Below are 23,257 nucleotides of genomic sequence, written 5' to 3' on the forward strand. Positions count from 1 at the left end.
TGCCTAACTCCTTACACATGATCTTGTGCAGGCAATCCTCTTCAGGGGCCCTTGTTCCAACACATGGAATTAGGGCCAAGCTTTGCCACACAATGTCATGGGTGGGGCGATCTGTGCACCTTGGAAAAGGGCTGCAGCCCAGTGGCAGAACGCATGCTTTGCATGCAAGCAGGTCCTAAATTTAGGTTCCCTGGCATCTCCAGGTAGGGGCTGGGAGAGACACCTTTCTGAAACCTTGGGGAGCCACTGCTAGTTGGTGTGGGCAGTGCTGAGATAGATGGACCAAAGGTCTGACTTGTTAAAGGCAGCTTCCCATGTTCTATGCTTTGGACAATCAGACCAATGGAGAGCCATTTCTGACACTACAATTCCTATTAAAAGCTCTGAATTGCTTGGCTCTTGATTTCTCTGCCAGTTCATAAAAAAGGTGTGCATTATGTTCTTCCCAGTTTAAATGAATTAAAAGGCTCCTGGAATTTCAGTTTCCATTATTTCACTTGCTAGTTCTGAGAGTGTTTTCTTGTTCAGAGGGATTGTTTTGGGTGCATATTTTGAATATTGAATCATGGTAAAATTGCCTCAGCTTAGCTCATCCCTGCTTTGGTTGTTTGTTCTGTAATATGATGATTCCAAACACTGATCAGAATAGGTTTGGTCTGTGTGTTTAGGGCTCTTTTGTGCGCCTCGTGTTTGGGTACCAACGAGCTCAACATTCCCACCGCCCAGGAGAAGGAAATGCAAAATGCAATGCACTGTGCTATCCCGCTTGAAAATGGGGGCATTGGAGTGGAAGTTTGAAGATTTCTGTGTTTCGAACCGAAAGGAGTCCAGAAAATATGTAGATCAATGTGATAACTCCCTTGCAATCTCGGATATCTAAATGAAAACTGGTGTGCTTATTCAGAATAAAATTTTGCATTCCATGTTCAAACCTGAGGTCAGCCCATACAGATGATGTCCAGATGGCAGGGAGGACGTCAGGGCTCTCTAACACTGTGCCATGCTTACAGTAGTACATAATTCATATTTCTAGCACCAGAAGGAGACATGGCCTTTGTGCATTAAGCTGTATCTTCTGTGTACAAGGACAGCATTGTATCCATACACTGCCTTCAGATATTACCGTCACACTGTGTGCAGCAGGCACCTGTGTGTAGATGCATATGTCCGTTGATGTGTACTATGTAACAAGATGACACTGTATCCCTGTGGTTGCTGCAGAAACTTTTAGCAAACTATTAGCAAAGTCTTGCCAGTGTGGTGTAGTGGTTAAGATAGGTAGATTCGTAATCTGGGGAACCACTCCTCCACATGCAGCTGCTGGGTGACCTTGGGCCAGTCACACTTCTTTGAAGTCTCTCAGCCCCACTCACCTCACAGAGTGTTTGTTGTGCTGGAGGAAGGGAAAGGAGAACGTTAGCCGCTTTGAGACTCCTGAAGTCTCCTTTCTCTTTGAGACTCCTTCTTTCCTTCTCCTTCTCTCTTTGAGACTCCTGAAGCGGAATATCAAATCCAAACTCCTCCTCCTACTCCTACTCCTACTCCTCTTCTTCTCTTCTTCTTCTTCTTCTTCACATTGTGGAGTCCTAATTATTTTGTGTTTGATGAAATGGCTTCATTCTGTTTAGAGTCTGTATGGATGGTTTTATTGTTCTTAAGAGTTTGTGCTTTGGCGTTACTGTGTGCTGTCAATGGCTTTATACCATGAAGTGGTCTCTAAATAGGTATGATAATGCAATATATGCAGAGTGAGAGGCATGTTCTGGAATTTTTATGGGCGTGTGGAGGGGGCAGGGCTGCATGCAGAATTCCTGCGCCAGCATTCTTGCATGTGCTGCGTACCTCTGCTTATCCCCATCCTTTACGCAGTAAGGAAAGACTTCAGAGTGCTTCTGCTCATATATATACAATGGTACCTTGGGTTACATATGCTTCAGGTTACATGCGCTTCAGGTTACAGACTCTGCTAACCCAGAAATATTACCTCAGGTTAAGAACTTTGCTTCAGGATGAGAACAGAAATTGTGCTCCAGCGGCGCGGCAGCAGCAGGAGGCCCCATTAGCTAAAGTTGTGCTTCAGGTTAAGAACAGTTTCAGGTTAAGAACGGACCTCCGGAATAAATTAAGTACTTAACCTGAGGTACCACTGTACTTGAGTGTGAGTAAGCTTGTCTGGCCGTTCCACATAAATCACTCTAACAACTCTTAACTCCTAACATTTTCTTTCTCTCTCTCTCTCTCTCTCTCCTTCTCATATCCAAGAAGACTGTCGTTAGCGATGAGAAAGGGAGCTTCCCTGTTCACTCACTCAGTTTTACTAGCCAAAGGTGCCAGTAGTGATTACTCTCACTATGTGAACTGTAGATCAGAAGCGAAGTGTAATATGTCTCTCACTGTGGTCGCTGCTGAGGGGAGGTTTTTTCCTTTCAAATGGAATGCAAAACTCTGCTATTTCAACTATTGAAGCAATGTGGTGTCCAGACCTCTCCCATCGCAGTTGCTGGCTCAAAGGGATTTTCCGACTCAAAAGCGCCCCTTCCCAATTGCCCCCCCCCACCCATTCTCTGCCTCCCCTCGGAATGTTTACAGCTGCCAAATGTCTGGCAGGATGTAGTAAACGGTGGTCCCAACTCTCTCCCCGCACCTCCCCCCATGTCAGTTCTAGCTTCCAGCATCTTGAAGATTCAGGATGAGGAGAAGGAGCGGGGGAAGGGAGAGAAAGAGAGAGCTTTTGCTTTTTAACCCTGGCGCATGTCTTCCAAACCAATTGAGGACATCTTTAAAAGCTAGTTCAAATAAACCAGTTGCTTATTTCCCCCCTCTACCTGACAGATCTCCCTGCATTTTGAATCACATGAGGAAATCTTGGTTGTGAACCAGCCTATACGTAGATGAATCTCACAGCAACAATTTCCACTTGAACTGCAGCTGGAGTAATTGCAGAAATGGCTGCTGCAATGTGTAAATGGCTGCTCAGATGTGTAACACCAGACCATGGATTGGCAAAATGTGGATGAGTGACATAATGTGGATGAGCCCTGAGTTTCCCTTCTTGCTCCCTATTTAGTAGTAAATTATAATCTGTCATTGCATGAGAACCAGGCAAATTATGTTTTGCTGAAATGTTAACCTGCTGGCAAATTACGGTTTGATACTGGTGGAATCTACCCCACTGTGAAAATGCTTTTTTTAAAAAACGTTTTGAAATAGATATTGAATTTGCCATAGCTCACCATCGCCATCTAGTGTAATATTTCTATATTGCACTTTACAACACACTTAGAACGTTTTATTTGCAGCTGTATAGCTGAGTCCGCTGAGTCAGAAGTAAGAAGGGCAATCAGAGATGCAGGACGACGAGGAGGGACAACCTAAGCACATGGCTAAACCATGGTCTGAACCTACTTATAGCTCAGGTCAAGGGGAGACTTCAAAGCAGCAAAAGCTAAACCTGCTGTAGACGAAAGCTGCTGTTCTTTCTCTCACCATTTGCCAGATACAAGTTTAGCTTCAGACACTACAAACAGTCCTTTGTTACATTGCATTCCTGCATATCTTCTAGCATCCCATCAGCTTGCTTTTGTTGAAGATTTGGTGAAATTTTAACACAGCATAAAATCCAGTTATCTATAATAACCAGGCAGAAGAACTTAAGCATTTGTATCTGTGGAGTGCAATCAGCAGGCCCTATGCAGTTCAATTCATGGGCTTCTACGTGCATTCCATCAAAATGAATGGGTTCTCTGCAGCGATAGAACTTGGTAAATTACTCCTACAGTCAGTCGTGACGTTTTGCTTCTATGAACTTCTCAAAGGGGGATTAAACAGCGAAGCAGGCGGAAATACTTCTTTCTGCTGATCGGAATTTTGATAGCTTGCTTGTTTTCTCTTTTTTTGGTGTTTGTGTGTGTTTTAGGGACATTCCAGCTATATTACGCACCTTGACTGGTCCCCAGAAAATAAGTATATAATGTCAAACTCGGGAGACTATGAAATACTATACTGTGAGTACAAAGCTGTAATTACCTCCAGCCTACAGGAGTGCCTGAACATTCATAATGGGAGGCAGTGGGGCGGGAAGGTGGAGGGAGAGAGGTGGTGGGGAGAGCTGATGGAAGTCAAGCTCTTGGTGCAAAACGCTTGCTGACAGGGGATACTGGCGTGACCTTCTGTAACCTGACCTTCTGATATTATTCAGAGCTGCTTCTTGCTAACAGAGCTTCCAAATATAGCTTACATCTCTGCAGGGACATCAATCAGTTTAACAGTTTATAGGGGAGAGTGGTGCTGGTGTGTGATGTGTCACGAAGCAGGTTTTCGGCTTCAAAAACAACACACACCCTTGCCTCATTAGAGCCCTGTGTCACTTACTGGTGCAGACACCTGCTGGCATTTTAAAACTTCACTTTAGCAATGGAATAATGCTACTTGGCATTTATTTAGCATTCTTTCCTTAGCACGCCACGTGCTTCGTGGCCCTTCGGCCTGCCCAAAGGCAGGACACTGGCAGAGTGTAGCAGCTTGCTGGGTCTCTGTTAACTTCCTGCATTTCCAAAAATGGGGTGAAGTTGAACACTTGGGGACCCTGGTACTTGGCTGGTAGCTGCATGTAGCTTTGTATACATTCTCTCCCTAATATTTGGTATAGCCCTGCTGGTTAAGCCAGTGTTTATATATCCATGTGAGAAAGACAGGCTTGCCTTAGGCCAGGTGCGGGAGACTTGTGGCCTTGCAGATGTTGCTGAACTCCCAAAACCAGCACAGCCAGTGGTTTCAGGGACAGGAGTTGTACTCCAGCAGCATCAAGAGACCCATGAGTTCTCAGTTCATACCCTTAAAGCTATAGAAATGCTAGAAGATGCACTTGGATGCTTGTTCAAAGAAAGAAAGAAAAAGTAACACTCTTAATGTCAGAAACAGCTAAAACAAATGCCGCTTATGTGATTCCAATAAGAGTTGGGCATTTTTTTTGAAGGGGACATTCCAGCCGGCTGCAAACTAATGAGGAATCGTTCTGAGTGTAAGGATATCGATTGGACAACGTACACTTGTGTGCTGGGATTTCAGGTGTTTGGTGAGTAGCAAAGAAGACCCTTCATGCATTTTAAATCAGGGGTGCTCCGGAAAGCTAAGCCAAGTGTTAACTGTGAAGCACTTTCTTAGCTCTACTATTTAAGCAAGGATGCAGCTTTTCAACAGAGGCTAATGTTGCAAAAAAGAAGTGTCTGTGTGAAGAAAATGGCCTCTCCCACCCTCTTTTTCAAGAAGCTGCTTCCGAAATTGGTAGTGGAAGGGGTAGGTTGCTCGACTTTTTCTTTGCACACAGTGATTTAAGCCATATTCCTCACTCTTCAGCCACTTTCCCTTGCAGGATTCCATTCTGTGCATCATCTAAACAGTGCCTCTGTCTCCAGAACTGCCTTGCTCACTCATGTGACTAATCAGCAAAGATTTCTTCAAGCAGGTGACAACCCTAATTTGTTGGCTTTCCTCTATTGAAGGAGTGTGGCCTGAAGGATCAGACGGGACAGACATAAATGCTCTTATCAGGTCCCACAACAGGAAGGTGATCGCAGTTGCTGATGACTTTTGTAAAGTCCATCTATTTCAGTATCCCTGCTCCAAGGCAAAGGTATGTCTAGATGACACATTTTTAGGGGCAAGGGTGATACATGCATGTGTGGAACCATTTGTGTGCTCATACTGGAGTGGTAGTAAACTTGTTCCAGTATCACATCTAAAGGCTCACCAACTCCCCCTGCTCCCTTCCTCCCCACTCACAGAAATATTCTCTTGCTCCCAGGGTCATTGGTGCAAGTGGATTTTTGCCCCCCCCAACCCAGTTTTTGATTGGGATGCAAGCGGTTTTTGCTGGGGGTGGGGAAGAGATCCATTGGGCTTCATGGGAGAAGTGGGAGGGGATTGTTTCAACATTGCTTCCCCAAATCACTGGTTTAGAGTGCCCATGAAAAATAATACAGTGTGATTAAAGTCTAAACCTGTCATCCAAAATGAAAAATCCCCCTTGCCTCTCAACCCACGACCCCCTGGAGCTCAGAGTATTAACTTTTTTGGCCTTACTTTTTAAAAAGCAGCATTTTGGGGGTACCTAAGTCCACAGACTCAGGAATCTAGGGAGTCCAGCTTGAGATTCCTTGTTAATAGCACCATCCAACTCAAGACTATGAAAATCTCCCCTGAATCACCCCTACTTTCCTTCTAAATTGGGAGATTCTTAGATTGGCCTTGTAAGAAGCATATTTTTGTTCCTGGGTATATTCGCAGTGTTGAAATGCTGGCATGAAGCTGCTATTCCAATTGGTCTTCTGATCCTCATCAAGTAGCACAGACTGTCATTTCCTGGTTTGTTTCAACAGGCACCAAGTCATAAATACAGCGCCCACAGCAGCCACGTGACTAACGTCAGCTTCACTCACAACGACAGCCACTTGATTTCAACTGGAGGCAAAGACATGAGTATCATCCAATGGAGACTTGTGGAGAAAGTAACTCTGCCACACAACGACATCACGGTAGATATGGGCACGGCCAAAGTGCCCGCTAGTGCCAGCGAAAGCTTTGTGCAGCCGAGTACCCCCGTTCCCCTCGCTCAGCCGTTGGACGGAATGGCAGCCAACGAAAATGCAACGGACGGTTCCCCAACGTCCTCGGAGAGTAATCTGGAGCAGACTGTGGAAGCCAATGAAGAGCAAAGCGAGGAGCAAAGTGAGGGGAGCAGTCTGGATCCAGGAGAGCCAAATGGTGAAGAACCATCCAATGAAACAAGCGAGGAGCAGAGCGAATCCACTATTACGGAAGACCAGCAGGAAACCTCTCCGTTGTCTTAACAGCTGCAAGTTCAAGATGGTCTTTTTAGAAGAAAAGAAAATCCCCTCAGTGTGCATACTTTTGTAAAAGGGAGTAGGGTTCAAGAAGGGGAGAGGGAAGGGGAAGCATCTCCAGTCTAGGAGCAACCCAAGTTGTTGGGTTTCAGTTGACGACCTTTAGTCCGATCTTCTGTTTTCAATGCATGGAACTATTGTAAGGACCCGTATTGGCAGTTCCGTTCAAGAGCTGGTCAGGATAGTAGGATGTAAACATAGATTAAATGTAATTCTGAAATTGCCGTCGGAAAGAGGCATGGTGCAACTGGCCTGGGGCTAGAGGAGAAGGGGGAATTAGCTCCAGCTGTATGCTGAGGGGCGGAGGGAAGCCTCCTGTGAAATAACTTTTTAACACCAACCAGAAGGACTAAGTCATACCTTCTGCATAATGCAACCCGGGTGCCGCAAAGCCAATAAAACGGCAAGCTCTTGATGGGAGCTCTTCCTTCTTTTTTTATATTAAAAAGAGAGGAAGAAGCGAAGAGGACAACACGATCGCGCATCATGCCCTCTGCCTTCTTTGTTAACACCTATGCAATTTTCTAACACTACTAATTCCTACTAGCCACCTGGGTGCTGCTAGCTAGCTCTAAGGCAACTCATATTAACGAACACTTCTCCTTCCCCGACAGTGGATTTTAAGTTGGGTCTTTTAAGACAACCACCTTCACGTAGTTTTTCTAATTGACAGGCACCGTAGGACGTCTTTTCCAGGGAGCTACTTGCCTAGACATATTGAAACTCAAGAACACCTACTGTGACCTTGATGTGAACTGACTTGATTGCATGATGACACAAGTTCAGATTCTCAAGTTAAACTTGGCCTTCAGACGATACAGCTCATTCTCTCGCGAAGAGGCTCAATGTTAGAGGAATATCATTGTTATGAAATCTGGTGCTTGGGATTAACATAACAAATCAATTGCTTACAAAAACCGTCATAATCAGAAAAATTCAAATGGGGTTTTTTACAGCCTCCTTTTTTAATTTCTCTAATGTAAATGTCACATTAACTTGGATTATGTAGGATATTTTTGGATTTTTTCTCTTCTGCGTGCTACAGTTTTTTTGTGCTTGTTTTATTCCTCTTGCCCAGTTGCTGTAAATCTTGCAGCTCTGAGGCGGCTGGACCCTGGCCAGTTATGGGATACCATGGCATTTTATTATGCATTTGGAAAAGTACCATTTAAAAAAAAAAAATACACAAAAAAATCCTGTCGGCTAAGTTTTTCTTAATTACCTAGAGTTTCCTACATTTAAAAAAAAAAGTTTTCTGGAAAAAAAAAATCCTAGTTGTTTTATGTTTTGATTTAATAGGATCTTCTTTTTTATTGTGCTGATATCTTAGAGTTTAGTTTTTAGAATTGTTTTTAGAAACTTTGGATGAGTTTGTTAAGTCTTAAGTGTGCAAGCGTTTACGTGATTGTGCCATTCCAAAGTGCATCTGAACTGTCATTCCCTTCTAGTATCTTCTCAGGAGTAATTACTACAGATCAGGTATCTATTCATCATTGGTAACATTGAGAACTCGAACTCCCAAAGGACACTTGTATGTATCCATATACATATATAGATAGATATATCTCCTCTTTGTTTACATCCATTCCGGAAAACCTCAAAATAATTCTCTTCAAACGGGAGAGAAGCGTGGATTCCAAGCAACCCATTTATCTGTTCATTTTATTTTAAAACTGTGCTGTTAAATAGTAATGGTGTTGGAGAACTCTTGTGTGTGATTAGCTGCTTTGCCAAATAATGTCAGTGGGCAAGGCAGACGATTGCAGATGATTGTGTCAAGGTGTAATGCACAGATGGAGAACCTGGGCTGCTCCAGCTGGTTCTTGGACTTTCCCATCAGCTCCAGCCAACATGGCCAGTAGCCAGGGATGATGGGAATTGTAGTTCAACCATGTGTGAATGGCCACAGGTTTCCCATCCTAGTGTAATGGATTCCTTTAAAAGGAATACACTTATGGTGAAAAAGTACTACGTAGTAATGTTTTTTTCAAAGCTTATTGGACGCATAACTCTCTTTTTCATCCTCGATGAATACCATGAAACAATGCATTTCATTTTGAAAATATCTATTACCTGGGGGTTGCCATGTAAAATGAGAGAGTTAACGTGATTTTTTTTCTCTCATGCTGTAGTCTAAAGGAGGGTTGTTGTTTTTCTATTATGCAAAAAAAAAAAAAAAGCCTTACAGCTTTCGATTGCTGGCAACTACTGTTTAATGGATAATTTAATCTGTGATAATGGATGGAAATGGGTGGGATTATGTTAACTGTAGATGTTCTAGGGGGAAATTGTGAATGAAATATGATTTAAAGAGTGTCATGTGAAGATGTTTGAGCCATTTCTATCATGCATTCCTGTCTCATGGCAGAAAAAAATTTGAAGATTTAAAAAATAATAAAAGAATCAAAATAACGTGGTACCTTTTTCTCTTTGGGGCTGCACCTTGCACGTGTTTTTAAGTACCCATCTTCTGCTCACCTGAATTGTTGGTTCCAGTTTAGGTGGGCTAGCTGTGCAACCATTGCACAGAGAGAGCCTTCATCCTTTTATCCCCATACTAATTCACAGGCATCAGGAGAAGAAGTGCAAGTCTTCCACAGACTCTTCTTTGGAATGGCCAAAGTGAATGTTAGTGGTATGGAATCACTGCTCTGTGTAGATTGCTGTAGGTGGAGAGGCATTTTTGGGATAGCTTCACCCAAGCAACCAGCTTTTAACTCTGGAGCAAGCCAGAAGGAATGTCAAAAAAGGGACTAGGAAACAATTGGCTGGGATGTGCCCAATAAATTTTGCATGTAAAACCCTTTTTCAGAGCAACCGTATAAGCTTACATCTTAAGACAACTTTTTGAAAAGAAGACATTATTGTGCATAGTTTACACCTCATTTGGTGTGGTTGTTTTGTTTTATTTGAATCGAGTGATGTGTTTTTTAACATTAGGAGCAATATATCAGTGATTTATCTAATTGGCTTGTTCAGAATTGTTGCCCAATGGAGCCCAGTTTCACTAAAATTAGTATGACATGAGCTTTTAGAACTAGATAGCATTCCTACTGCATTTGTTCTAGAGCATGGATGGGGGATTTTGTGTACCCATCTCACCCAAAGGTGCTTTTGGACTCCAGTTCCCATGAGCCACAACCAGCCTGGTCTTTCAGTGGCGATTTAGTTGTGTTGGACTAGACCCAAGGTCCATGTAGTTCCGCCAGATGCTTGTGGAATTTCAGATTCATCTGGAAATGGCCACTTCTTGGCATTTTGGTAAAGGGATGTTTACAGGCTCTTGAACATGGAAGCCCCATCCCTTGTGATTATAACTTAATGTACCAAAAGATACGATTGCATCTGCTTTTTTTTTAGAACAAAGTGCTTTGAAAACAATGGCTTCTTGGCATTGGAGGAGTTAAAAGCTGCATGGAAAACAGAATTTAATTGCTTGATGTTTGCTCGTTCACATTCCAAGCGAGATTGAGGAGACTTCATTGTTTCAGTCTTTTATTTGTGACAGATGTTTTGCTTGGGCTTTAATCATTAAAGAATGGGGAAGCTGCAGAACGGATTATGGCATTCTGAAGAATAAGCGCTTTCCACGATCCAATCTACTTTTTATATGGGGGAAAGGCAAGCATTTGCTCACAGATAAGGGGTTCCCGGGGTCCTTTATCTCAGGCACTCTCTTTGGTCCTCTGGCCAAGTTTATTGCTAAGCTGCACCCATCCTTGGTGCTGATGTTCTCCTTCCACTCAACTGTGTTTGTTTGCACAAACACTGCACAATGCCATTCACATGTTTCTAGAATGGACCGGGCATTAGCCTTCAATTGTTTAATCTGGTGTATACTTCCGCTGTATCTGGAGGTTTTACTAAGTTCTATTGCAATAGAGTGGAAAAGTGGGGAGGGGGGCAAGAAGAGAGCTGCATTTAGGAACAGACAGGAAATGAGTGTTGGGGTTTAAGGAAGAATGTTTCACCACCTGGTGCTCTAACATAATGATGACAACATGGACCCATAAAGGTGAAACAATAGATGAAAGAGAAGCTTGTGTTACTCAAGGTGGGAGATGATCAAGACATGAACTAGAGCAGGCATAGGCAAACTTGGCCCTCCAGATGTTCTGAGACTACAATTCCCATCATCCCTAGCCACTGGTCCTGTTAGCTAGGGATGATGGGAGTTGTAGTCCCAAAACATCTGGAGGTCCGAGTTTGCTTATGCCTGAACTAGAGACAGGACCAGCTGAGCCATTCGGCAAAATAATTGCATCAGGCAGTGTGGGGGGCAGTTATTGTTTCCTGGGACCCCAGTCAGGTATCTCGTCTGCCACCACCTCTCTCGTTTCCCTTGCTCCTAACATTTTGCTGCTGCCTTAGCATGCCTCCATTTTCTCTCTGGGGAAGGGAAGGGGGCCTTTAAAAATGGTTAAGCGGTTTGAAAAGCGAGTGTCTAACCACCTTGGAAAATTGCGGGTGGTGCAGGCACTCTCCCCTGCCACTTCCCCCAGAATGCCTCTCTCTGAGGATTGACTCTCTTTTTCTCATAGCAAGGCCGGAGAGGAAGGAGAGGCATGTTTTTGCCACATCAGCAGCAGAAGCAAAACTTAAAAAGGGATGTGAGAGAGAGCAAGGGAGGGCAGCTGTCCCTCTCGCCTCAGGTGGTGCCTTGTCTCAGGCCCTGACTGGAATTTTTGCCTAATTGCCAGAAGAAAAGTAGTGGGTGGGTGTGTTTGAGATGCTGCAAAGGGAGAAGCAACTTCATCTTGGTTAGTGCTCAGCTTTCAGGCTTCAGTTCTCTGAAACTGTAAACAACGAACAGTTGGGTTTTATTTACATAATGCGGCAACAAAGGAACATGAAGTGCTTTTCATTCCACTTGGTTGGAGAACTCCATTTCCAGTACACGCACTCTCCATTTTGGAGTCTCTGTCGACTGCAGCAAGAACACTTGCTGAGATAAGTTTGGAACAAGATCAGCTTTGCGGCTTCTGCAGACTCTCTTCCTGGTTTCCAGCAGCAGTATTTTAAATACTCTCAATATGCCAATTTCTAAAGAAAATGAAATTTTCAGAAAATTTGCTGTTTCTGTCTGTTATTCTCTCACTAAGTGCAAAAAAAGGAGAATACTGCCAAGTTTTTCATCAATGACTAATAATGTTAGTGGTCTCAGGAGAAGCCTGTCTGTAGACAGCATGGTGCCCTAGGAATTACCTTCAGCTTTCCCACATATATCCCTTGTCTTCTATCATTTTATGGGTCAGAAAAACTCCAAAAACAAAGTGAGCCATGTGGACACGACGTTTGTGAAGTGGCATAACATACAAGCTGAGTCCCATACAGTTTGACTTCTGTGGGGAAACTACACCTCTTGAACAACGTATGAATGTGGAGATGCTGCTGCGATAGTACCTCATGAATGCAGAAATATTACTACTAGTAACAGTAGTATTAGCTGCCCTTCATCGTGAGATCCCAGGGCAAGTTTAAACAATTTTTAGCAATACAATATTTAAAACGTACAACAATTGAGAATAGGGTGGGTACTAAAATATATATCTCAGATAAAATGGCAGGGAAACAAAAGTATGTTTTCAGCATCTGATGAAAGCTACATAATGAAGATGGCAGACACACCTCTGTGGAGAGGGACACTTAGGAGCTGCCTCAGAGTATGCTCTTTCCTGGGTTGCCATCACACACGGATCCTGCAAACGTCTGAAGATGGTGGAGCTTTCAAGGGGTCTGCCTCTGTCAATCTTAACACGTGAGGAGGTCTGTAGGCAAGGAGTCACAGTCACTGAGGTATTTGGGCCCTGAGTCCTTTAGAACCTTAAACACAAACATGAGCACCTCGAATAGGGCACAGAAACAAACTGGCAAGTGATGCAGCTCTTCCCAGCCAGTAATCTGGCCAGCTCATTTTGGACTAGTTGAAGTTGAGTCCTCTTCAAAGGCAGCCCCACATTGCAATAAATCCAGTCTGGAAGCAGAGTGGTTGGTAGGTTAACTTGGCCATTAGGTAAGTGTTTCCTGCATATTTCAGGAAGTGGGAAGAAACAGTGGGTGGCCATTTTGTGGTTCCTCTAAGCACCACTGTTCTCGGCACTTAGAAGAGGTTAACTTGTTCACTGTCCTTTCCGAGGCTCGTGCATGGACCAAATGAAATAATCTTTTGTTTTCCAACTATATCAGTAGTGGACTCTGGTGCTGAGATGTGAGGGCTAAAGGCCATGTAGCCACTCTCAAGCTTATGGAGTCCCTGGTGTGCCTGGAGAAGACTTGTTGATGGTGTGATCTGACTCAGGAACAACACAACCTTCCCCAAATTGCTTCAGTCCACCTTGTAATGTGGGGTTCACACACAGCTGATACCCAACCATTAGTATTTCACCAACGTAAAATATGTCAAATGCCCTCTCCCTTCTCTTCCTACAGCAAGATGTGCTCTGTACGCAGCACTACAGGGTGGGCTCCCTGCACTTAGAATATTCCATCAGTTCAGAAAGAAGCTGCTCCAGAGAGATTGGGAAGGCCTGTAGAGCTTGATAACTTACAGGCCTGCTTTTAACTCTTAGCAGGACTCAAGCACAAGGGAAAGAGGATTTTGCCTTCTTCAAAGGACAACATCCAGCCCCATCCAGAACATGCAGCTAGCAGATCTTCTGGGCACAAAAACCCCAGCACCACCACCCACAAAAGGGGCCTGTCTTCCCAGGGTTTAAACTCTGCTTATTGGCCCTCATCCACTGCATAAAGGTGCTGTTCCAGGGCTTGTACAGCCTATCCTAATTCAGATGTTATGGGGAAGTATGAGCTGCATGTCAGCATGCTGACGGCCCTGTGCTCCAAAACTCCTAAGGCCAAACCTGGGCTAAACACAGATAGGCGTGAATCTAGATAATCCAGTGCCATCCAGGAACACTTACATTTGCTCCTCCATAACTATTCCCCCTAAAAGCAGTATTGGTGGTAGGTGGCTTGCACACAATAATACAGACCACAGCTAGATACATATTTATTTATTTTATATCCGGCTATAGAGAGCTTGTAGAGAAAATTCGTCTGCAATGCCCCATAACCTATAGTCCTTTTATGAAGATAGGGGTTGTTTTCTTTATTGCTCTGCAATTTTGCACAATTCTGAACAGGAGACAAGCTCGGACTATGCTCTACTACCCATACTTTATATGCACATGTTTTCATTACAGATTTTCCATGCCAGGTCTTGTCCTGAAATTCATATTTTACTACATATAATAAAGAGTGAGAATGAAAATCAGATGCTCGGTGCGATTGCTGCAGGTTTTTTGATCGACTCGGCGTTGGCGTTTCATAACTCCACATTGATTTGTTGTTCGCTGCGCCTACAACTTGCCTGGCGCTGGAGGCCTATAATTCCCCACCCGAAGAGAGGATGTTTGGGAGTGCTACCATTTGCCATATTGATTCCATATGAAGAACATAACAAAATGGTCTCTTCAGAGTCTGCTCACTGGCAGTATTAGTGAATTCAGATTTCATCAGCCTTCTCCTTTGACTTTACCAAGTCATGGACAGAGAGGTGGGAAGAAGATGGATCTTGATTTAAAGGAGTGAAAGAAATGCCAGCTCCCAAATCATTAATTGGTGAACAATAATACTAAAGGCAGCAACTGTTCTTTTGAATAAGGGCAAATGCAAGCTGCAGTTAAATCCAGCAAGTCTAGCCGTATTCAGGCATTACACTCGCAAGTAAGTGCAACACAAGTTCTGGGCTTGAACATGTGAGCTCTGCCATCCCAGCAGTTGGTCCCTTACCTTTCCTGCCCCGACCTGGCCACAGTGATCCATGCGACAGTCACCTCCAGGCTTGACTACTGTAATTCGCTCTACGGCTGCCCTTGAAGCTGTCCCAGAAACTCCAGCGGGTGCAGAATGCTGCAGCGAGGCTCCTCACGGGGTCTCTGCCATGGGAGCGTATTCTGGAGTACAGAGCCAGATTTAAGGTGCTGCTTTTGACCTTTAAAGCCCTTCACGGCCTAGAACCCTCGTACCTACGGGACCGCCTCTTCCGGTATGCCCCACGGAGAGCCTCAAGGTTCATAAATAGCAACGCCCTAGTGGTCCCAGGCCCTAAGGAAGTTAGATTAGCTTCAACCAGAGCCAGGGCCTTTTCAGCACTAGCGCCTGGTGGAACACTCTGTCTCATGAGACCAGGGCCCTGCAGAATCTGATTTCTTTCCGCAAGGCCTGTAAGACAGAGTTGTTCCGCCTGGCCTTTGGCTTGGAGCCAATTTGATTCCCTCCCCCTCTTTCTTTTTTCTTTTTCCTTTCTCCTCCTGTGATGAGGCTGCATTTTAATATTTTAAATGTTGTATTTTAATCTTGTTTTTAAGTTGTATTCATTCAACTTGTTTTTATTATTGCTTGTTAGCCACCCTGAGCCCAGCCTTGGCTGGGGAGGGCGGGGTATAAATAAAAATTATTATTATTATTATTATTATTATTATTATTATTATTATTATTATTTTCCCTGTTGCTCTCTATGAGCTGGAAGAGGACACACTGCATTTGTTGGAGAACTGTATTGCAATGTTCAGATAAGTGCATCGCAACATTCAGATAAGTGCAAATTTTGAAGGATCCATTTTCTGATTCTGTAGAGGAAAACCAATCTTCAGTAACTATTTTGGGGTTGCAAAACAGCTGAAGAAATATATTACTGAGAGGTGCAGACAGGAAACAAGCAGTGTGTCCTGCTTAAGCAAGTCCTCTGAGGAAGCAGGCATTTTTACATTTATTTTTATACTTGTGCATTGTTCTGCTACAGATAAGGAATTTAGGCAGGCCATTTCAAAGAACAAAGATGTTCTGAGCTCATCAGATAAAGCTTATCTTGCAGTTTTGTTCTCTGCAGTTACATTCCAAAAATTTGCTTGCTGTAAAAAGTTCAGAGAACATTGCATTTCCTTCATCATGTGTGCGTCCCCTTCCCCCCTTCCCTTCCATTCATCACTTGTCAGCAAATTTAAGCAGAAAGATTCCAGGCTTAAGATTTGAGACCTGGGGTCTTTTACTCCTGCACTTCTCGTAATTGCGCCGTAGAGTGCAAATGTGATAAATTTGGCTTTGAACGCGATATGAATCCAATTTTCCACATCTAGGATTTCAGTAGCCCAGCAATGAAAAAAGTGGGGGGTGGGGTGGATCCATATTTGCGGTATAAGAATTTATGGACTTTGACTACTGTAGGGGGAAAAAATAACACCTCAGTTTCATGACTCCAGAGGGATGGGAGATCCAGAACACATCTGGAGGGATTTTCTTTCTTAGGCTTCGGACTTAGATGGCCAACATTCACCATACATGACAGGTTGGGATATATGGATGTCCTGAATTGTATTGGCCTATTACCATTTCCCCTCTTACTAGTTATTTATTGTTTGCTCACTTTGTATACAGTATGATGTAATACAGTGGTATCTTGGGTTACATATGCTTCAGGTTACATACGCTTCAGGTTACAGACTCCGCTAACCCAGAAATGGTACCTCGGGTTAAGAACTTTGCTTCAGGATGAGAACAGAAATCATGCTCCGGCGCGGCGGCGGCAGGAGGCCCCATTAGCTAAACTGGTGCTTCAGGTTAAGAACAGTTTCAGGTTAAGAACGGACCTCCGGAATGAATTAAGTACTTAACCCGAGGTACCACTGTACCCTGTTACTGCAACTCTGGGTTGTTAGTAATGGTCATTACGTTAGAATAACATAGATAGATGATAGATGATAGATAGATAGATAGATAGATAGATATAGATAGATAGATAGATAGATAGATAGATAGATAGATAGATAGATAGATACAGGTAGGTAGCCGTGCTGGCCTGCCGTAGTTGAAACAAAATAAAAAAAATTCCTTCCAGTAGCACCTTAGAGACCAACTGAGTTTGTTATTAATATGAGCTTTTGTGTGCCTGCACACGAAAGCTCATACCAATAACAAACTTAGTTGGTCTCTAAGGTTCTACTGGAAGGAATTTATATATATATTTAAATCCCCCATCCCTCCATTCAGAACACACAATAGCACTAATGCAGCTTCCCAAGGCAAAGATCCCACATGCTCAGCAGGACATCACCCAAGCTTATCTGTGCACCCTCTCCAGCTGCAACAGCTGAAATCCTCACAACCCTCTATGATTCTTTAATGCTCAGCAGCAGATTTCCTCCACTTGCTGTTGGCTCTTGAATGCTAGTGCCCAACAACTTCAACATGTGGAAGCTGAATGGATGTGCTTATTTGGGGAGATCCTTTTTTTTGTAAACATTGGTTGGCTGGCGAACTGCATCGCAAAATTCGAAGAAGTGCAAATTTCAAAGCTGTATTTTGGTTATCGTACTGTTTCAGAAAATGTGATTTTTAATAAATTCCGCTTTAAATGGATACTGGACTGGATTTCCCCACCATCCCTAGTCATGACTAACTGGTTGGGTTATGCATAAGGATGTCACTCAGTTTTCCTCCCCTTGGCATAGGAGAGCATTATGGTTCCAGAAGTTTCGCCTAGCTCAGATTGCAACCCAAACTGGAAAAGACCTCCTCAGTCCTCCTTACCTGGCTGTTGCTCCAGAGAAGAGGCAGGCAGGGAAGAGTTTCCCCTTCAAAGAATTCCCCCGTCCAACACTTTTATGGCAGCTCAAGCTGATAGTCATCATGGCTTTTTCATTAAAAGGGGGGGGGGCTTCCTTTTTCAATAAAGCCCTATGAAAGTATTTATTTTCCTCAGCAATGCTGGAGGGTTGACAGCTGCCCCCTTGATCCTTCTCTTTTAGGAAGTGAATTGCGAACGGTCTGGGGATTGCTTGCTGGCGTTCGTGTCCAGCTGTTATTTGGGAGACCTTTCAAAGCTCAAAGGCCGCAGGGCCTGGTGGTTGGTTTCATTCTGATCTTGTGTGTGTTTTTTCTTCCTTGACTGTGACCTTAAAAAAGGCAAGAAACCAGCTGTTTACCAGCCTTAAAATGGTGTGCATTTGTGTGTGAAAGGCAGAGCAGAGAGCTCAAGCCTTCCCAGGGTACCTCATTTGAAACGTGCAGGCTTAAAAAAGAATTGGGTCACTTCTGACTGCTACCATCTGGCCCACTTCTCTCAAAGATTACCCTGGAATGCATTTCACATGTGCGTTTGGAACAAGAGTATACCCTGCCAAAAGCCAAAATACTTTGCAGCTGAGTGTTGCCTGGAAGTCTAAATATTCCAAATGCAAGAACCAAGAGCACAGCATTTCTGCATGAGCCTCACTGGGATCCAAAGCACTTCTCATTGGTTTCCTTTTTTTACAAGTCAGAGATAAATCCCCTTTTCTTACCTCTCTCCACTCCCCCCACCCAGTAAAATATACTCCCTTAAAATGCAGAAGAATAACTGATGCAAGTTTTAGTGAAATGGCTGTGGAACTGATGGGCTGCTTCCAGACAGCCTGTTTATTGAGCATTCATCCTGATTCATTTGCTGGAAGGTTAGATGGTGTTGGCTATATGTAAGGAGTATTTCTTATTTGCTTGTGGGGAGGTTAGAGCAAGTGTTGTCCCAGGTTTTCCAGTACAGTGGTACCTCGGGTTAAGAACTTAATTTGTTCCAGAGGTCCATTCTTAACCTGAAACTGTTCTTAACCTGAGGTACCACTTTAGCTAATGGGGCCTCCCTCTGCTGCTGTGCCACCGTCGCTGCACAATTTCTGTTCTCATTCTGAAGCAAAGTTCTTAACCCAACGTACTGTTTCTGGGTTAGCGGAGTCTGTAACCTGAAGCGTCTGTAACCTGAAGCATCTGTAACCTGAGGTACCACTGTACGTTCCCACCTCAGTTTCCTTATTTGGCAGGAAAGTCTGACCTTTTGGGGAAACAAGTTTTTTGCATGAGACCACCTGATCATCTATAATTGTGCAACCTGAATTTGCTGGTATGTGGATCCCACCTGAAAACAGTGGCACTCTGAAAGCACCCCAGAAAATGGTTGCTTGCACAGAAAAGGACATGAGGACAAAATGGAGTCCTTTTCAGGCATAGGGACACAGGGGGCGGTTTGGTTTCTAAACCACCAAGCCCCTTGGGCTTGCCGATCGTAAGGTCAGCAGTTCAAATCTGCAAGAGAGAATGAGCTCCCATTGCTCTGTCCCAGCTCCTGTCATCCTAGCAGTTTAAAAGCACACCAGCACAAGTGGATAAATAAGTACGACTGCAACGGGAAGGTAAACAGCATTTCCGTGTGCTCTGGCTTCCATCACTGTGTTCAGTTGCAGCAGAAACAGTTTAATCATGCTGGCCACCTGATCCCAAAAGCTGTCTGTGGACAAATGTTGGCTCCCTCGGCCTGAAAGTGGAGATGAGCACCATACCCCATAGTCAAATTCGACAGGGTCTTTTACCTCTTCAGACATTTCTTTTGATTGTCCCACAAACGACATGCTCTACTTCCCTGACACCTCACCATCACCACTGCAATTATCTGCAGCAAGGGAGCATATTCTCAATGTTTTGGGTCCAGGGGTGCCAACTTGAATAAAATATGGGGGTAAGCCCCCCACCCTACATAATTGAGCACAGTGCCACACACACACCATTTGAATGGCAATGCCCATCAATGTTGGGGTGGCCCAGCCTCTTCAAATATTTTTTGGGGGGGCGGCGAAGGGACCTCAGCTCCTAGGAGTTGGCTCCAATGGTTGGGTCCTTGCATGGTGTAGAATCCTTGAAAATCAAGGCCCTATATTGCTCAAAGATACCTGAGGCAAAAAACAAGATAGACACTACACTTGAAATGCCTAAAAAATAATAATCTCTGAGTTTTCTAAAAGGGAGAAAGCAATGGGGACATCAGCTCTGTGGGCTAAGGCTGCAATCCTATATACTCATGTCTGCACAGACATGTAGAATTGCACCATAAACCATGGAACATTAATTTAATACTTACAATAGAGACAGTGTGGTGTAGTTGTTAGAGTAGTACTGGGCTAGGACCTGGAGACCAGGGTTTAAATCCAGACTTACTCAGGAAGCTCATTTGAGCCGTTCTCCCTCAGCCTAATTTACCTCACTGGGTTGTGGTGAGGATAAAACTAGAGAGAAGGAGAACTGTATGTGCCACCTTTAGATACTTGGAGGAATAGGGAGGATATGAATGTAGTAATAATAATAATAAGTAAAATATCTCCTCACACATTCAAGCTTAATTTTAAAAGTTTAAATATTGTTTCCATAATTCTGAGTGCTGGACAGGTCTTTGGGCTCCTAACATAAGGATATGAATAATTATTCATATAATAATAATTATAATCTGCTTACACCGGCATGGAGCAGTGCTCAGATTGCTGGATTTGGAATGGCAGGTTCCAGGTTCAAATCTCAGCTACGATAAAGCTTCCTGGATGCCCTTGGTTGCCCCAATCCCTGTTGCTGATCCCAACATACTTCAAAGAGTTTTTGCACTCCTCAAATTCTTTTTTATGACATGACTTTCTGTCAGCTTGCATTTCTTTCGCTTGTGTTCTTTTCTGTTCTCATTTGGACAAGGGTTCCATGTTCTAGAGGAAGCCTTCTTTGACTCTCTTGGGAAGGGAAACCCATAGTGTACAAGTAGAATGCATTTTTTTAATGCCCAGATTTAAACCTAAATACTTTCAGAAGAGGCCCTTTGTCTATGTCATTACAATGATTTTCTCATTTCCACTGTGTCACATAAAACAGGGCCATCGCTGTGCCATGACCTAGAAGCTATGATTGCATATTAAGCGGGCCATTTTGCAATTGGAGCCTCACTGCAAATGTAAGGTAGGTAATAGCTTCAAGAATAGGCTTTTTAAATAATAATAATAATAATAATAATAATAATAATAATACGCGTCAGTGTGCTAAACCTTAACTCCAAAAGCAACTAAGCACTAGATGGAGCTCTGCTGTAAGCTAAGAGTTACAGCCGTCTTTTCAGTGAAGTGAATTTGCAAAACAGTGACTGGATTCGGAATTGCGCTTGCAAAAGAGTCCTTGAATATGAGGCTCAGAATTGACGATGGTGATGATTTTGTGTTTATATGCACAGCATAATAAAAATACAGTAGCTACATCATTTAAAAACTACGCAGCTAAAACAGCATTGCACAGTAAGCACGGCACTGCCTAAAACTGCTAGATCCGAGGCAGATTTATTTCCCCAAAGCCTGGAGTGATTGTTGCTTGAGCCGAAGATGGTATTTGCTTTTGTCAATTTGTCTTGCTCAATCATTGAGTCTGTCATTCTTTTTCTGTGTTCAAAGTGCCGTGTGATTCTTACCTGTTTTAAAGTATCATTTCTCAAGGCTGCAAAAGTCTTTACAGATAAACAGGGCACAGATCTCTCTCTGTGTGTATTGAAATGAATGGGTGAAGTAGCTGGCCTACTTGATCCTATTAAGCCATTTTCTGTTCAGTTGTGGCTCCCCATTTGTGGAGCACTCTCCCCAATGAGATCTGCCAGATGCCATTGCTGACATCTTCTCAATGCCAAATAAAAACTGATAGTCCCACTTTCCAGGCTTTTGATGGACTATGATGTTTGTTGTTAATTGCTTCCTGGTGAAGCTTTCTGCCACTCCTTGTGATTTTTTTTTTTTTAAATGAATTGCTTGGTGTTTTTTTTATGTAAACGTGTTTACATTTTTATTTTTTTTACTTATGTCTCTCCTTTTACATCTATGAACATAAGAGGCTGCTGGATCAGACCAGTGACCTGCATCCTGTTCTCACAGTGGCCAACCAGAAGTCTGTAGGAAACCAGTAAGATGGATCTGAGAAAGAGAGCCCTCTCCCTTTCTCTGGTTTCCAGCAACGGATATTCAGAAGCCATCTTCAAGCATCCTTGTTATGTACTGAAGTTCTCACCCTGGCCACCAGGGGTATTGTGTACAGTGGTACCTCGGGTTAAGAACTTAATTTGTTCTGGAGGTCCGTTCTTAACCTGAAACTGTTCTTAACCTGAGGTACCACTTTAGCTAATGGGGTCTCCCGCTGCCACCATGCCACTGGCATGCAATTTCTGTTCTCATCCTGAAGCAAAGTTCTTAACCTGAGGTACTATTTCTGGGTTAGTGGAGTCTGTAACCTGAAGCGTCTGTAACCCGAGGTACCACTGTATATAGTTTTCACTCAGGTCCACGTAAGTTAATTTAGGCGGGAAACCCTGGGTTGTTTTTACAATGTTGACAGCCGGTTGCCTATAAAAGCAGGCTGACTGAGCTGTTCAGTTCAGTTCAGTTCAGTTCCAGCTTACTATAAAGAACCACTTGGAGAAATCTCTGTGTCGTCTGCTATGTCCACTCACAACTTAACAATCCTTAAGGGCTGCCACATGGAAGAGGGAGCATGCTTGTTTTCTTCTGCTCTGGAGGGTAGGACTCGAACCAATGGCTTCAAGTTACAAAAAATGAGATTCTGACTAAAGATTTGGAAAAACTTTCTGACAGTAAGAGCTGTTTGGCAGTGGAAGAGACTCCCGCGAGAGGTGGTGAACTCTCCTTCCTTGGAGGCTTTTAAGCAGAGGCTGGATGGCCATCTGTCATGGATGCTTTAGCTGAGATTCCTGCATTGCAGGGGGCTGGACTAGTGTGCTGGTCCCGGGGGGAGGTTACCATGGGGCGAGGTCCAGGACCTGAGTCGAGGGTCGGCAGACAGTCCTCCACGGGCGAAGCGGGGTCCAAAGCGAGGAGCCGGGCAAGGACAGGAACTCTGGAGGAACAGGACTGGGTGCTGGCCGAAACAGCTCTTCAACGACGTTGCTCCCACAACCTGGGACCAGGCTGACTGGTCTTTATCTTCTCTGAGGCCAGGGGCAGTCCCGGCCCCCAGGAGACCCGCCTCTCCTGGCCTTAAGGCAAGCACTCCTCCTGGGAGAAACCAGTTCCCTCCACCTCTCTGCCCTGAGCCTCTGCAGTTCAGGAGGGGCTGGAGGGTTACTGGACCCAGGGGGAGACTCACCTTCCCCTGACAGAGCTGTGTCCTCAACCACCTCCGGAGCCAGAGTGGATTCACCTGGTGCCTGCTCCTGAGGATCCGGCACAGGTGCAGGCGCTTCAGAATCAAGGCCTTGCCCCAGTTCAGCCGGCCCTGGAGGCGGGGACTCCTGCGCAGGCTGGGATTCCTCCGGTTCAGCTTCTGAATCGGATTCCCAGGCCATCACAACTAGATGACCCTTGGATCCCTTCCAACTCTAAGATTCTATTATTCTAGAATCTTAGGTATATGGAGGCAGAGCACAGTCATCATGGCTATTAGGCATGGACAGTCTTTTTCTCCAATCCTTGGTGGCCATCCTGCAGGAGTGAGTTCTTTTGCACATTTTTCGAGATCTTTTT

At 44.1% G+C, this 23,257-nt stretch overlaps 1 protein-coding gene and 1 long non-coding RNA gene across 9 annotated transcripts in view; both read left to right on the forward strand.

Moving 5' to 3' along the window:
- EML4 (EMAP like 4) overlaps positions 1–9,314 on the forward strand; it is a 162,987-nt gene extending 153,673 nt beyond the window's left edge. For all 8 annotated transcript variants that reach the window (XM_083733158.1, XM_083733162.1, XM_083733156.1 and 5 more), the window contains 4 exons: positions 3,917–4,004; positions 4,976–5,074; positions 5,502–5,632; positions 6,378–9,314. In XM_083733158.1, coding sequence (XP_083589284.1) covers positions 3,917–4,004; positions 4,976–5,074; positions 5,502–5,632; positions 6,378–6,848 — 789 coding nt within the window. In that variant the 3' untranslated portion in view covers positions 6,849–9,314. The remainder of the gene's footprint in view (positions 1–3,916; positions 4,005–4,975; positions 5,075–5,501; positions 5,633–6,377) is intronic.
- LOC310842148 lies at positions 1,575–3,620 on the forward strand. The gene is made up of 2 exons (XR_014562930.1): positions 1,575–3,111; positions 3,308–3,620. It is a non-coding gene; the product is annotated as an uncharacterized lncRNA (long non-coding RNA).
- Positions 9,315–23,257: the final 13,943 nt, after the last annotated feature.

The sequence above is a fragment of the Podarcis gaigeae genome (genome assembly GCF_964106915.1).
Source record: "Podarcis gaigeae genome assembly, chromosome: 3".
Lineage (NCBI taxonomy): Eukaryota > Metazoa > Chordata > Lepidosauria > Squamata > Lacertidae > Podarcis > Podarcis gaigeae.